Source organism: Mauremys mutica, chromosome 2, assembly GCF_020497125.1.
Source record: "Mauremys mutica isolate MM-2020 ecotype Southern chromosome 2, ASM2049712v1, whole genome shotgun sequence".
Classification (NCBI taxonomy): domain Eukaryota; kingdom Metazoa; phylum Chordata; order Testudines; family Geoemydidae; genus Mauremys; species Mauremys mutica.
This window is the reverse complement of record NC_059073.1, coordinates 217,943,525-217,960,522: the sequence shown is the minus strand read 5'-3', so window position 1 is coordinate 217,960,522 and position 16,998 is coordinate 217,943,525. Positions and strand designations below refer to the sequence as shown.

Below are 16,998 nucleotides of genomic sequence, written 5' to 3'. Positions count from 1 at the left end.
CAGTGTCAGAGAGGATGTTCCTAGATGTTGCTTCAAAATTTGCCATCTATGAGATGATGCAGAGAAAAATACATAGATACTTTGAATTACATTAAAAAATTCAGCAGCCTCACTAGAAGCTGATGCTGTATCACTGACCACCAAGTTCAATGAATGAGAGAACTGCATGGGACAAAAAAAGCTTGAGGGTTTAACTCTCGGACCTGTGTCTGCACTCCTCTGTTCTTTCCTTTCATGTTGGCACCATTATCGTAGCCCTGACCTCTCACGTCAACTATAGCAATTCCCGTATCTTCCAGCTTTTTAAGAAGCACCTTTGATGATACTACTGGAGGTGGTATGACAATGTCAATACATTCTAGAAAATGCTCTCTGACAGTCACCATTGCAGGGACATTTTCACTAGGTTCTGTTCTTGTTACAAAACGCACCATTAAAATCATTCGTTCCATATGGCTGATGTCAGGTGTGCAGTCCAGAATAAGAATAATATCTTGCTGACTTCAGATCTGCCACAATCTTCTGTTTGACTTTTGTTGCCAGTAACTGTATGATCTCATTTTGAATCATTTTTCCAAGGTAGTGGTGTGTGTACATTTCTTGGGTGGTGACTCTTTGTAGATGCTCCTGGAGTACAGCATCAAACTCAGTCATCAGCTCCACAGTTTTAAGGAAGTTTCCATTGTTTGGCACATACAGCTGATCTGAAGTGCCACGCAGTGCTAGGTTTTGGGTAGCAAGCATTCTCAAATGGCAATGAGCCTTTTCAGAACATTTTGCCAGTAAATAGACTGATGCAATCTTCTCTTGATGCTGATTATCTATATAGTGGCCTATAACCTTAGTCTCATCTCAAGCTCTTTCCACCTGTGGAATGCTCTCTGGTGATTTGCTACCCTCTCATGACATGCCAGATTTCTAGCCAGATTTTTCCAGTCCTTTGTTCTTGTAGAACCCAGTGTGGCTGGAACATTAGACTGGAAGAGTTTGCAACAAAAACAAATATGCAACATTTTGGGTTTTTGAGTACATAAGTCATGGCCTGTCCACTTTGTCACCCTTGGGAATTTCATGCCAGTAATGTGTTGGATGGAAACTTCTATTTTCATTGTCTTTGGGGAACATGAAGTTTTTTACTTGCTGTGGCCCATGCAGTACAAGGAAGTCCCTCAGGCTACTGCTCAAGTGGGTGCACAGACCTGGATCATTTAGACTTAAGGAACTAAACTCAGCAGCAGCTGTTTTTTGCGCCTTCACCATACTCTTCTCTGATCCACACTTTTCTTCAGAAATATGCATGGTTACATCCATTTGAAATGGAGATATGGATGCTGCAGTAGCTGCCAGGTCACCTGCACTCTGACTAACTGGAAGATCAGGCATCTCCTCACCACTCACATCCTCACTGGGGCCGGAAGGCTCACTGTGAACTTTTATGTCTATGTATCTCAGGAGAGCTCCTTCCTGCTTAGATAGAAAAGCTTCCCTTCCTTGCTTTCTTTTTCTGAATGCTGCCCCAGAGGGGCGTTTTCTTTTTTCACTCATGACTGCTGTTCTGTGCCAGCTATAGTGCCTCTCAACACTCAATTGAAGGGGACAAATAAGCAGGCTGGTAGCAGGGCCTGAGTGAGGGAAGATATCAGCATCTTAAGGGCCTAACTGGCTCCTACTACTTCAGTTGACTGCCTGTTCTCTTCAAGTGGGTTCAGGGAAGCAGCAGGAAACAGGAAGCTCCCTGAGAAGCTGGTGTTAATCAGTCCAGGCTCCGGGGGGTGCTAGAGAGGTACATAAGAGGCTGCTCCTCCTCCTCTCTCTCCCTGCAACTCCTGCTGCTTTCTGTTGTTCCCTCTCACCTTTTCTCCTGCCTGCCTGTTTTGTCTCTTGTGCCCTCCTTCCTCCAGCACAGCACTCCACCATCTCTGCATCTAGAGCAGAGAGAATACATATGCACCAGCAGCAGACACAATTTTCTACACTCTGGGCCCTACTGGCGCCTCCCTCTCCACCTCCCAGTCTGGCACCTGAGGCGGCTGCCTCAGTTCGCCTCATGGTAAGGCCAGCCCTGTATAGACCTCTTTCCGTTCCCTTCCTCTCCTATCAGTCTGCTGTCTGTCCTTTTATCCTGTCTCATTCCCTTTAGTGTAGGAGCTTCTCTCCATCTCGAACTGTGGAACTGTATCTTTTCTGCCTCATTGACTTCATCCATACCTCACCTGGTGGAAAAAGAATACTTTCTACCTATACATCTTAATATCTCTCTTGTTCTGTTGTTTTTATTTCTCTCTTATAACAGTCATGTAATTCTGTAAACAGTTTGGGAAGACCGTTTGTATGAAAATTCCTAACAAAATAAAGTTGTATTGCCAGCTAAAAATATTAGGATGAATAATTATTTTTTAATCTAATGTATTAAGAGGGAAGCTAGATGAAGGTTACCATATGATCACTGAAAAGTGTTGCTAGGGAGACTTTGTCAAAAGATATGACAGGCTAGAGCACTAGAGTGGTAAATCCATTAAAAAAATTCCAATATAAATATGCATGGAGATAAAGGATGAAGATGTGTGCTGGGCTTGAAAAAATAAATGTAAGTAAACCACAGAGCCCAGTCATCATCACACATCTATATTTTGTAAGTGTCTTAGAAGCCCACTTAGTAATTTCTCTGGGTATGTAGGACAGAGAAATGGAGGTTCTGGTTATCGCCATTGACAAAAAAGCAATGATTCATTTGATCTGATTTCATACCCAACATATTTCTGCTATGATATAAATAGGAACTAGGCTTTTTATATTTATTTATTTTATTAAAATCACACTAAAACAGCCTATTTGTTAGAGGACAGTAAGGTTATTGAAGATCCAATGAATACCTAGACTTTTGTGCTTTCTGTAAAGTGCCCCAGGCGTTTGGTTCTTGCATTTTCCACATGGTATAGTTGTTTTTTACCTCTCTCTGAAAAAATTAGCTGGAATAATCTTTTCCCATTGTAGCAGATGGATTTTAATCTGTCAAATAACATAACTGATATAGAATAGAAATAATGGTGAGAGAAAACTATACAAAAAAGATAGATGGAGCTTGACTCAACCTAACACCTCAAAATGACATTTGAAATGCCAGGGCTTTGAGAAAGGAAATTTGGAAGTAGAGCCACATGGCAGGATGTTAGATGATACAAGGGACAATGGCCTCTGTACAGAGAATAGGCACTATTACACTTCTTCTCCCAGGTGGAATACCTGATCAAACAATTTACTGTGGAAGTGCTGATGTAATGCATTCTTGTACTTTTGACATCAAAAATAGTGGTACTCTGGGCTCCAAGATGGAGGGAAACCAAAAGAGATGTGCCACTGGACAGCCAAATGCAGAAAAGGAGAACATGCAATATAGAAAGGTAAGCCTGTAACTTCAGTTAAACACATTGTGAATATGTCTGGCTTAACTAGTCACATAGTGAGTAAAAACAGTGCGATTCAGACCATTTATTTTGCTTCAATCTGATTTTTTAAAAATTAAATCTTGTTTAAAGATACTACTTGAGAGTCTTAAACTTCAGGAATTTCATGGAGATCCTTTAAGGGAAGATGGAACCTACTGCATTGGGGAATCCTGACTAAGAGGGCCTGAACTAAGGGACCCCCCCCCATAAGATATTACAGGGATTCTGTCTGAATGATGTCTAGTGCTCATGGAAAAGAATACAACTTAAGGAGCTAAAGATAACATATGTGAGAAGTTTCTTGTAAGAGCCAGAGGACAGACACTGTGGGGATTTGGTCCCTTTTATTCTACTTTGTTTTTTGTTTTGTTTTAATTTAATTTAGTGAAGGCACTGCTGACAGGATCATTTTGCTGAAGTGCTATGTGTGTTGGCTCTTTACATAAAAATGTAATTTAAAAAGAATTGAAGAATGTAGCAGCAGCCAAATAATCACTAATTTATGCCAGTAGGTCCAATTCCAAATATTTGGTTGGAACATTGATGTGATAATACCATCACTGACCAACTTCCGCCAAATATACAGCTGTTCTGTGAGCCACAGGGAAATCCCACCTACCCCAGGACATAAAGAACAGTGCTCTGCAGAAGCTGTGCAATGGAGATAGCATTGTACCATGAAAAATCCCTACACTGTGTAGAAGTGATATTTGGGGCAGGAGAGGTGTATTTCATTTTAAAAAAATATTCACATGTAGCAAACTCCTCTAGGGGCAAGGGCTGTTTCTGTTTTTATGAAAAAGCAGCTTGGTATGGGCCAGTGCTTGGTCCACAAACCCTTTCTGTTAACGTTTGCAAAACTTTTGAGGTTGAACAAAATCTACATAATTACCTCACGTTTATATTATTTCTCCAGAATGATGCCAAAACACCTTAGGCAATATGTAAAGAGAAGGAGCATTTCACCCACCCCAATGCACAGATGACTTTGGATGAGAACATGGTAGATACTCTGTGCTAGCACTCCTACAAAATGGTTGCGGGGGGAGCTGGGGGCTATCTGAGGAAAAAACTGATTTAGATGGAACTACAAGGAACACTTGGGATGGCCCAATGTAGATGCCTCCCTAGGGATTTAGTCATGAAAATGGTGTTAAACCAGTCTCAAAGACAAATGATCAGGACCTGTTATCTCTTCAGCAAGATGCCTGCTCTGCCAGCAGTGTCCCCTTAGCACCATGCTGAGATGCCAGGAGTAGTGTCGGCTTTTGGGCAATGAGCTAGGTTATCCCTGAAAGCTCATCAATACAGTGACTAAATCCCACACTACTTAATTTACAAAAGCATAGTTCATAGTGTTAAAGAAAAATAAATCTGAGTTGATACATTGTAATATAAGCATATTGATTAGATGGTAGTGGAAAGATGCTTTTTTAAACAAGTGAATATACCCATTCCTTAGTTGGGAATTGATTCCCCAAACCAGAAAGGAAAATATTGGTAAAATGTATACAAATAAACAGAGACGAACGTAGCAGAAAGTCTGAATGCAGTAAACAAGCATTTCTTTGATTTATTTCTGACTGTTCATTTCAGAAGCTCACTGACGCACCTATGGGAGAGTCAATTTATGCTCAAGGCTCTACTCAAAACTGGAAATCACTTTTTTAAAAACAAGCTACATCTTTATATCATTCCTGCTTGAAAAGCTATTAACAGATTGATTTCTAATGTGAACAAAGTCAGAGTTTCATTCTGTGCTACACATGTGAAGTGTTATTTGGCCAAATTCCTCCCTGGTGTAATTCAGCGTGATGATACAGTAGGAATAAATGTGACTTGCTGTCATTTAACGAGGATCACACATACACTTGAAACAGCCATTTTAAACCTAAAGCAGATGTCCGGTAAATAAATGAGTTGGTAAATCACAACAATGCATGCAAGCCATCATGGTATTTGATCTTGAGTATTTCAGTTTTTCAATCATCCTCATGGTTCAGTGCTTGTTTACTGTGTTCTAGATCAGCTGTTCCTGAAGAGTTATTCTCCCACATGTCAGGGATACTACACACTGCAGTTTGGGACCCAGCTTCGGGGATTACATGCACTGTGAAGAGGTTCCAGTAGTAAATTGAATCAATTAAAATTTTTACAAAGATGTACCTTGTTAGTAAAAAGCCCCTGGCATCCTTCGTTAGCTTAACAGTGGAAATCAAAGTATAGTGCACATTAGATAAAAGATTAAATCAGTGATGAAATAAAACATGTATTTAATATGTGCTCTAAATCTGAAACTTTCTCATAACTGAATCTTTAACAGAAAACAGCTAATGGGAAGAGACTCATACTTCAGGCTACTAAAGAAAAGATGTGACTGAATATAGGAACAGTTACAGGCCTCAGCCTTTTGTTAAACTTAAATTACAAAAGTAAATCCAAGATTTAGGCTTCAGACAGAGAAATTAAGACACAGTTCTGTCAGTCTAAATTACTGATTTATATATAGATAGATAATTGCCTACATAGCTTGAATTTGGTCATTAGGATTGGCAATACTGGTGGGCTAATTTTACAGTGAAATGCTATATTTAAAATCTCATGAAGGGTGGAAAAATTGGCTGATTCCTTCCACTTTTTGGAATCACATTTGGTCCTTTTTTCCATCTTAGATAGAATCTGTATTCTGTATTTATTTGTAGATATGTTTTAATTTTTACTAGCGTTATTTCAGAGCTCTGTTCTGCTCTTACTAACTGCTTCCTCTCAGCATGCATGTAGGAGGAAGTAACCAGGGGGTCAGCCAGTATTAATTCTGACTAACAGGGAGGAATTGGTTGCAAATGTGAAGGTGCCAGGAAGTTTGGATGAAAGTGACCCTGAAAAGATGGGTTTCATGATTATAAAGAAAGGAAGGAGAGCAGCAGAATAAGGACAATGGTCTTCAAAAAGGAGATTTAACCAACTCAGAGGACTGGAAGGTAGGAGCCCCTGGGAGCTAGCTGAAGCAATCTTGGGACCATTAGCAATTTTTATTTTTTTTGAGAACTCATGGAGGATGAGTGTGGTCCCAGAGGACTGAAGAAGGGCAAACACAGTACCTGTTGTTAATTAGGGGAAGGAAGACCTGGGTAACCATAGACCAGTCAGCCTAACTTTGATACTTGGAAGGATACTGGAACAAATTATTCAACAATCGATGTATAAGCATCTAGAGGGTAATAGCCAACACGACTGGTCAAGAACAAATCACACCAGACCAACCTAATTTCCTTCTTTGAGGGAGTTACTGGCCTTGTGGACAGGGAGAGGCAGTAGACATGATATATCTTGAGTTTTACTTCATGTCTACTGCTTTTGAGACAGTCCCAGGTTACATTCTCATAAGCAAACTCAGGAAATGTGGTGTCTGTCCTGGGTCCATTACTATTCAACAATTTCATTAATGACTTGGATAATGGAGTATAAAATTTGTGGCTAACACCAAAGTGGGAGGGATTGTGCAAGCATTTTGGAGAGGACAGGATTAGAATTCAAAATGACCTTGACAAATTGGAGAATTGGTATGAAATCAGTAAAGACAAGTGCAAAGAACTACATTCAGGAAGGAAAAATCAAATGCACAAATACAAAATGGAGACTAACTGGCTAGATGGTAGTGCTGCTGAAAAGGAGCTGAGGCTTATAGTGGATCACAAATTGAAAATGAAAAAGGCTAATATTCTCAGATATATTAACATGAGTGTTGTATGTAAGATATTGGCAGTAATTTGGTATTTGTGAGGCCTTAGCTGGAGTATTGTGTCCAGTTTTGGGTGCCACACCTTAAAGATGTGAACAAACACAAAGGTGACCAAAGGAGAAAAACAAAAATGATAAAAGCTTTAGAAAACTTGACATATAATGAAAGGTTTTTTAAAAAAAAATCCTGCATATATTTAGTCTTTAGAAAAGAAGAGTGACGAGAGAAGCTGATAAAATTTTCAAATATGTTACAGGCTGTTACAAAGAGGACAGTTCACAGTGATGAATTGTTCTCCAAGTTCTCTGAAGGCAGGAGAAGAATGCAATGGCTTAATCTGCAGCAAGGGAAATTTTAATTAGATACTTTTAACTGTCAGTATGGTTAAGTACTGGAATAGGCTCCAAGGGAGGTTATGGAATCCACCATTGAAGCACTTTGGACAAAACTGTCAGGGATGGTCTTAGTATTCTTGCTCCTGCCTCAGTGTGGGGGTGACTGGACTAGGTGATCTGTTGAGGCCCTTTCCAGCCCTACATTTCTATGATTGGCAAGCAAAACAAGGACTAATGCTCAGCTTGTTGGTGGTGTTCTGTTGCTTTCAGACCATTTCTCCAATTTATCAGTAAATTAGCCAGTTTTTGACAAACTTACTCATGTGGGAGAATACCTGAGACCAACAATTATGTGCTACATTCTTAAAGTTCAGATGTTTGAGTGTGGTGACACATTACTTCTGCAGGGTTTGTCTTCAGCCTCAAATAGCTAAAGTTACCATTCAATTGTTGGTAACCATAGATATTTTAAGCACAAAAAATAGTGGTCTGGTCTACACACGAAATTTACACCAGTGTAACTAAACTAATGCAGCTGTGTTGGTGGATGCTCAAAGTGAAAACAAGGGATTTATAACTAACCTCTTTTATAGCCTTAACAATGGTGTTCCATATTAAGTGTACACAAGTGCAGTGTGCAACTCATCAAGTGCCCTGCTATGCACTGGAATTCACAGATCCAAGATAAGCACCCAGACTCACTATGCATTGTGTGGAGAGAAGTACATAAGATAGGCAGCCCCCCCCTCAGCTTGTGAACACTTAAATAGCCAGTAAGAAATGCCAAGGGGCAGGGCCTAACTCCAAATTGGAGGGAGATGCCTTCTCCTTTGCTCAGAATTCTGACATGAACCCTCAGCTATACGGGGAGGGGGAAGAGAGAAAGAAAGCCTATCCCTTTTATAACCCAGTAGTTAGGGTAGTCTCCTGCAACATGGAAGACCTGTTTTTAAATCCCTGCTCTGCCTGATTTGAAGCAGGGACTTGAAACCTGGTCTCCCACATCCCAGGAGAGTGCCCCTGGCTACTCTGTATCTCAGTCTCTTCTGAAGCTGTCCCATGTTGTAAAAATAAGTATGTATGGGGCCAGAAAAAAAAGTGAGTGATTGATAGTCTAGTAGTTAGGGCATTCACTTTGGCTATGGGAAGAGTGAGGTTCAAGTTCATGCTATAAATCAGGGCTTCTGACTTGGGTTTCCCTCATCCCAAGTACCCAAGCCACCAGCCAGACCCAGAAATTCCCTGTCTGCTTGTAGCTTGCTGTCTCTTGTGCAAGTTAAGCATGCACTGAGCTCTTCTACTGGGACAGGCCCTGCCTAGAGTGACAGTCCTGTCAGGGCTGAAGTAGGAGCTCCACTGCTGAGCAGCTAGATGACAGTGTGCATACCCAACTAGCAGAAATTTAGGCACCTAGAGGAATAGGGGGCAGCTGAGGGATGGTTTTGTAAATGTCAGTAGTGCCAGTAGGCTAGATTCACAAAAGTGCCTAATGTTGCAAAGATGTTCCCATCTGTTTCAACCAAACACCACCACCACTGTTTCATATGTTCTGATAAGTGATACTAGAGCAGAAGAGATTTTATTTCACCGCCCTAGTGTAGAATGAATAGTCTGATTAGCAGTGTATAAATTTGACATGGAAAACAAAGTTTATGCACCAATCAAGATGTCATTTTTATTAACTGGATTTTCCATTTCTGTCTCACACCATGAATGTTTATACAATGAAGAAAGCCAAACATTGCTGGAAGCAACCGACAAGATCAGCTGATATTTCTGTACCCTCTTAACACACACATTCTTTCTTGGTGAGAAGTTAATTAATTCTGTTCTATTTTATTTTTACTGCTACTCTTAAAATTCTGTGTCAAGATTGTCACATCTTAAATACAGATAAAGTTGCTAAAGGTACATTTATATATACACACAGAGAAAAATACAAGACTAATTGTTTTTCCACAATATTTAAATTTATACACTACCATAACTATATGCAACTTTTAAAGACAGGTTAAGGGGTACAAGAAACTGTTTACTTGCTCTAAATAGTTTGGTCCAATATTATTTTAATGTAGTGGTTATTCTCGCCCTTCCTTTTACATGACAACATAATATAACATACAACACATGCACAATCATTCACCTATGAACAAATGGATAAAAGGACAACACTCAGACTAACTTTTGTACACCCAGAAGTTCAACCAACCATACACAACTAATAAGGCTATAATACAGCTCTGCAGCATAAATGGTCAACACTGCTGTTCTAAAGTGAGCACCATATATACATCTGTATATAAAAACATTGGAAACAAAATACACCTGGGGTTAGTTAAAAGGTGCCATTCCAAGGCTGTACATAATATCAGGAAAGTATTTACAATACTTGGAAAAAAAAGCTGCAATAGTTTATTGCCAATGCCCTTTATAAACTTTTCTCTTACTTTTAATATAGATGTTATGCTCACTGTCTGTGAACCACACATCTTATTTCTGGCCCTTTATAAGATCCCTGTTCAAAAATATCAAGCAAATGTGTTCTATGGCTTCACCCACACATCTCTTCTTGTAGCTTTCAATTTATAAATATCACACTCACTGAACTGCAACTGTAGCTTAAAACTGAAAAGTTCCATAAAGTAAAATGTTTATCACTTGTTTTGTTTAGGGAGCAGAATCTATAATCCCTAGCTAGGCTAGGCAGTAAAAGTATCCTGTGCGATGTAGACTGTCCTAATAAAATGTATCATACTAATTAAGAAAAGCCAGTGTGAACTACAGAAATGACGACCAAATGTAATGCAGTTCTTTGGTGCTCTACTCGCTCTACAGTGTACATGAAATGCATTGTATTTGACCATTTTGTAAATGTTACAATATGCTAAACAGTGTAAACTCCTTTCAGACATTCAATGTCTGGCTGGGGTGCTGCTACATAATACCACCAATTTTTACTAGCATTGCTTTAAAGACCCAGTGCACAGCATGAAAAAATAAAACATTCTTGCCCTTCCCAAAATTAGGAATCTGCAATATATTTTATTCTAGATAATAAAATTCCACAAAAGTTAATTCATCTGGTCAAAAGTAATCTTTTGTACAGAAATATTCTAAAGCACGAATTTGCCATTATTTCAGTGGCAATGGGGACACAAAATGGAAAAGCTAATAGCTTTAAAGAATGCAGAAGGATATTTTCTTGTGCCAATTTTTAGTTTTTTTAAATATTGGACTTGATTTTAATGGAAAACAAGATTATTGAGGGAAATTAACAGAACATAGTAAATACAGGAGACAACACAACATATTAAGTCCTGACAAAGGCCAAAAAGTCTAATGATGAGGAAAATTTATATCAGACAATAATACTGATTAATTTAAATCTGCATCCAATTATTGAAACATTTTCCATTCTTTATTGCATTTTGAGATCTAAGAGTCATACTTAGAATAAGAAATGCTAAAATATTTAAGGTAATTGTCATGATAGACTACTAATAACGGAGATAATGTATACAAACTATTTATTTTCAGTTAGAATGTAAAAACTCAGAAGTAGATTTTATAATTTACCTTTGTTATATTAAAAAAGAAGATTGTCTGCTTGTAATATCAACATATTTCTATGGGAAAAAGCTGCCTTACAAATCTAGTTGCTTTTTAAAAAATCTTGCCTATAGAAAAACAAGATCTTTTCAGTTTGATTTTGAGCCACAACTTTAACCATATAGCTTAAGACAAATAGGTGTGGGTTTAAAATCATAGTTTAAGATCACTAATTTTCAGTGCATCTTTGCTTTGTACAAGCCTTGGAACATGTGAAAGCTCCCTGAGGAGTTTTCAGCATCAAAACATTATTGCTTTGGTTCTGTTTCAGACACACAGAAGTATGCCACATATCACATATTTTAGATATCACAGAAGGTCAGAACAAGAATTAACATTTCACAAGCAAACAAAAGCTTCTCTCTTTCTCTAGTTTAAGTGCAGAATATGAAATTTCCAAGTGCTACATTTACACTAGGATCCAGATATACATTTTAATTTAATCCAGATCTTCCATAGTAAAATTATACATGTAAAAATTACACAATAAAATAGTCTATTATGTTGGGAAAGAAAGATGTATTGGCTAGCAGCATGCACAAAGACCATGCATTGTCATACCATCAAGCAAACACAAAATTAAAATGTAATAAATAACTGCTCATAAAGCCCACTTTAAAATATTAAGACAAAAAACGGGGTTCATTGAAATAAGGTGTTCACAGTTCTGAACAGGAAGAATGGTGTTGTCAAGTAGATTGAGCTATTAAGTCAGGTCATTGTCAAATGACATGACAACAACTAGTTTGACTGGAGGTACACAGCAGTCCCTCCTTGGGGTTCCGCTGAATATTCACAGATATAGTCTTTTCGCAGAGAGGTAGTTGTAGCACGTTATTTTTCAAGTTCTTACTCTTTATCCGTTCCAACTCATTTGCTGTGTCTGACATTTGGTCAGAAAAGAATTTTATGCTGCCCAAAGATGAAGCTGGATTTGCACTCCCACTAGAACTTATGCACATTTTCCACATTGATTTCTCTTGCACTTTCACACTGGAAAATGACAGATTGTTTTGAGGATCAATAATGTATTTAGTGCTGCCATGAATCTGGGAACCTAAGCAAAGGCTCATCAATTTTAGGCTTTCAACAAGGTCCCCTGCACTTCTAGAAGATAACTGCATTGAGTTTCCAGATCCAGCACATCTACGAGTAGAACCTGAAGTGTTATTAGTGCTACCACCGGAGCCCGTGGAGGGACTTCCCCCACTTTTGTTGTTATCACTAGGGCTTGTTTTGTCTACGCCTCCATTTCCATTGCTTGGTTTGCTCTGTCCACCACCATCTCCTTGGTTTCCAGGTGGCCCTTCACTACTATCCCGTCTATGCCAGGAGTATGTAAACCCACTATCTTTATCTAGCCGTCTCCTACTTTCTGAGTCATCATCACTAGTTTCTGAGCTACTGCAGCTAGACCCCCGACCCTGGCTTTTCCTTCTGTGGTAGCGCTTATGCACTGTGCTAGGTGAAGCAATATTCATTTTTAACCTGCTAAGCTTTGGGGGTAAGTTCTCATCCATGTCAAACTCATCATCTGACTCCCCTTCCTCAAAGATTTGATTGAGGACTGGTGCACTCTTCCTGGAAGTGAGACGATTTGTAACTGAAGGCTTGCGGCGCAAAACAACTTGAGTTGAAAGAGAAATGGGTTTCTTGTCTTCTTCATCTTCCTCTTCATCTTCTTCTACTCTAAACAAGCACTTCCGCCCACTAGTAGTGGGTTTTAAGCTCACTGAAGGAACCACTGAAAGTGCTGGCCCAGCTAATTCAGGGATATCCTCTTTCTTTGCTGAATCGCCAAGTGCCTTACTTCTGTGACCATTAAGAACATTTTCAGCAGTGCGAGCTGGAGACTGAGGAACAGTTGCATGGGAGAGAGGAGAAGCTGTAAGGTCATCCTCCAGGTCCTGGGGTACATCGATTTTTGTTGGCCATGATTGCCTAGGTAAGAGATTGTGAAGGGGAGAAAAAAGGAGTAAAATTAGATTTGATTGACAGCTAAAGAATACACAATATCAAATCTTTACAGTACATAGAGATCATAAAGGCCACAGCAATTATCCTACTTGGCAAGCCAGTACAATTTATAAATATGTATTTTAAAGAAAACTTAAGAAAAATAAGTATAATTTAAGTTGCCAATTTTGAGATCTGAAAAAGCCATGACAGCTCTCAGAAAACAAAAATGGAAAAAAATCTTTCTTCAGAGTCACAGAAAACACTAAATCAAAAGTTTGTGGGAGGTCTAGAATCAGTAGGGACTAAGCGGGGAGGGTCCTGTTCTTGGAGCTTTTCAAACACAATCTAAGGTTGATGGTATTGTCGACAAGGTTAATCTGGAGCTTTTTTATTCTTCCCAGTTTTCACTCAACAATATAAAAGCCATATTTGCTCAGACACGTTGCTAGTTTTACTAAATCAATTTCTGCTAGTCATTTCAATATTCAACCAACAAGACATGAGAGTCCAGGCACCAAATAAAACATGATACTTTCAAAGACATTTTATCTGCAAGTGAATGGAACTTTGAATGTAATACAAATGTATTCAGCATGAACCTCAAATCAAAGCAGTTATGAAAAAAGTGACACTTTGAAAGGTTGCAGAAGAGTTTTTCAACTAAAGGTTGGGGGAAGCCAACAGGTGCAGAGGAGCACACGGTCAGGACAGACACCCCTTTAATAAATACTCCTCTAATGGATGTTAATCCAAATCACAGTAAAGAAGAGAGGATAGAAGTTGATAAAGTACAAGTAGGAACTGAATAGAAACAGTCAACAACAAAAAAAGAATCCCATTCAATTACATCCCGTGAAGGCAGATAAATATTAAGATGGGTGAACTTTGGATATTGATATAATTGACATCACAGAAACTTGGTGGAACAAAGGTAATCAATGAGACACAGTAATACCAGGGTACAAAATATATAGGAATGACAGAGTAAGTTACACTGGTGGGGGAGTGACACTATAGCTGAAAGAGAACAGAGAGTCAAATATAGTAAAAATCCTAATGTAATCACAGTACCATAGAACAGTCACAAGAGTGAAATCCCTGCAAACTGCACAGAAACTTTAAAAAGAGGCTCAAACTAAATGTATACACCAAATAATAAAACAAAAACATTAAGACCATCAAAAAATGCCACCATGCTAAACAAGATTAAAAGAGGCAGTTTGAGACATCTTGTAAAAATTGAAAAGTCAAATCCTACTGAGGAAAATGCAGAGGAGCATAAATTCTGTCAAGTGTAAAAGTATAATTAGGCTGGCCAAAAAAGAACCTGAAGCACAACTATAAGAAGACTCAAAAACTAATAGCAGTTTCTTTTGTTAAGTACTTCAGAAACAGGAAACCTCCCAAACAATCAGTGGGGCTACTGAACGATCAAGGACCATTCAAGGAAGACAACGCCATTGCGGAGAAGCTAAATGAATTCTCTGCATCGGTCCTCACTGCAGAGGATCTGAGGGAAATTCCTACACCTGAGCCATTCATTTTAGATGACAAAGTTGAGGAAAGTTGACCATTGTTTCAGTGGTAGCCGTGTTGGTCTGTATCAGCAAAAACACCGAGGAGTCCTTGTGGCACCTTCAAGACTAACAAATTTATTAGGGCATAAGCTTTCATGGGCTAGAACCCACTTCATCAGATGTATGAAGTGAAAAATACAGGAGTGGGTATAAATACATGAAAGGATGGGGGTTGCTTTATCAAGTGTGAGGTCAGTCTAATGAGATAAATCAATTAACAGCAGGATACCAAGGGAGGAAAAATAACTTTTGAAGTGGTAAGAGAGTGGCCCATTACAGACAGTTGACAAGAAGGTGTGAGCAACCGTAGGGAGAAATTAGTATTGGGGAAATTAAGTTTAGGTTTTGTAATGACCCAACGACTCCCAGCCTTTATTCTGGCCTAATCTGATGGTATCCAGTTTGCAAATTAAAATTCCAGTAAATTTCCAGCAGCTTCACGTTGGAGTCTGTTTTTGAAGTTTTTTTGTTGAAGAATTGCCACTTTGAGGTCTCTTATTGAGCGACCAGAGAGACTGAAGTGTTCTCCTACTGGTTTTTGAATGTTATGATTCCTGATGTCAGATTTGTGTCCATGTATTCTTTTGCGTAGAGACTGTCCAGTTTCGGCAATGTACATGGCAGAGAGACATTGCTGGCACATGATGGCATATATCACATTGATAGATGTGCAGGAGGTTTTGGAACAAACTGATAAATTAAACAGTAATAAGTCACCAGGTCTAGATGTTATTCATCAAAGAGTTCTGAAGGAACTCAAATACGAGTCTGCAGAACTACTAACTGTGGTATGTAACCCATTGCTTAAATCAGCCTCCGTACCAGATGACTGGTGCATAGCTAATATGACACTGCTATTTTAAAAAGACTCCAGATGTGATCCTGGCAATTACAGGTAATTAAGCCTAACTTCAGTATCAGACAAATTGGTTGAAACTGTTGTCAAGAACAGAATTAACATAGATAAACACAACATGTGAGGGAAGAATCAACAAGGTTTTTGTAAAAGTAAGTCATGCCTCACCAATCTATTAGAATTCTTTGAGGGGGTCAACAAGCACACAGACAAGGGAGATGCAGAGAAAGCCTCTGACAAGGTCCCTCACCAAAGGCTCTTAAGCAAAGTAAGGAGTCATGGGATAAGAGGGAAGGTCCTCTCGTGGATCATTAACAGATTAAAAGACAGAAAACAAAGGGTGGGAATAAAGGCTCAGTTTTCAAAGTGGAGAGAGGTAAATAGCAGCTCCCCACACACAAGGATCTGTACTGGGACTTGTGCTATTCAGCATACTCATAAATGATCTAGAAAAGGGGTAAACAGTGAGGTGGTAAAGTTTGCAGATGATACTAAATTACTCAAATAGTTAGGTCCAAAGCAGACTATAAAGAGTTACAAAGTGATTTCACCAAACTGGGAGACTGAGCAACAAAATGACACATGAAATTCAGTGTTGATAAGGGCAAAGTAATGCACATTAGAAATAACAATCCCAACTATACATACAAAATGATGGGGTCTAAATTAGCCATTACCACTCAAGAAAGATCTTGGGGCCATAATACATAGTTCTCTGAAAACATCTCAGTGTGCAGTGGCAATTCAAAAAGCTAACAGAATATTAGGAACCAGTGGGAAAGGGAAAGATAAGAAGACAGAAAATATAATGGCAGTCTATAAATCCGTTGTATCCCCACATCTTTAATACACGCAGTTCTGGTCATCTCATCTGAAAAAAGATATATCAGAATTGGAAAAAATACAAAGAAGGGTGACAAAAATTATTAGGAGCATGGAACAGTTTCCACATGAGGACAGATTAAAAAGATTGGAGATTTTTCAGCTTGGAAAAGAGAAAACTGAGGGGAGATATAATAGAGATCTATAAAATCATGAATGGTGTGGAGAAAGTGAATAAGAAAGTGTTATTTACCTCTTCACACAACACAAGAACCAGAAGTCACCCAAAGAGATTCATAAGCAGAAGATTTAAAATAAAGATAAGGAAGTACTTCTTCAGTCAACCTGTAGAACTCAGTGCTAGAGAATGTTGTGAATGCCAAAAGTATAACTGGGTTCAAAAGAGAATTAGATAAACTCAGGGAGGATAGGTCCATCAATGGCTATTAGCCAAGATGGTCAGGGATGGAACCACATGCACTGGGTGTCCGTAAACTCTGACTGCTAGAAACTGGGATTGTTTGACCAGGGGTGGATCACTCAATGAAGTGCACTGTTCTGTTCAATCCCTCTGAAGCATCTGGCACCAGTCACTGGTGAAAGACAGGATACTGGGCTAAATGGACCATTGGTCTGACCCAGTATGATTCTC

General features: G+C 38.9%; 1 protein-coding gene across 1 annotated transcript in view; it reads right to left on the bottom strand.

Moving 5' to 3' along the window:
• Positions 1-9,181: 9,181 nt before the first annotated feature.
• Positions 9,182-16,998, bottom strand: part of SNRK (SNF related kinase) — an 86,302-nt gene continuing 78,485 nt past the window's right edge. Inside the window, exon 7 of the mRNA XM_045007033.1 lies at positions 9,182-13,073. Within this exon, the coding sequence (XP_044862968.1) occupies positions 11,855-13,073 (1,219 nt within the window). The 3' untranslated portion in view covers positions 9,182-11,854. The remainder of the gene's footprint in view (positions 13,074-16,998) is intronic.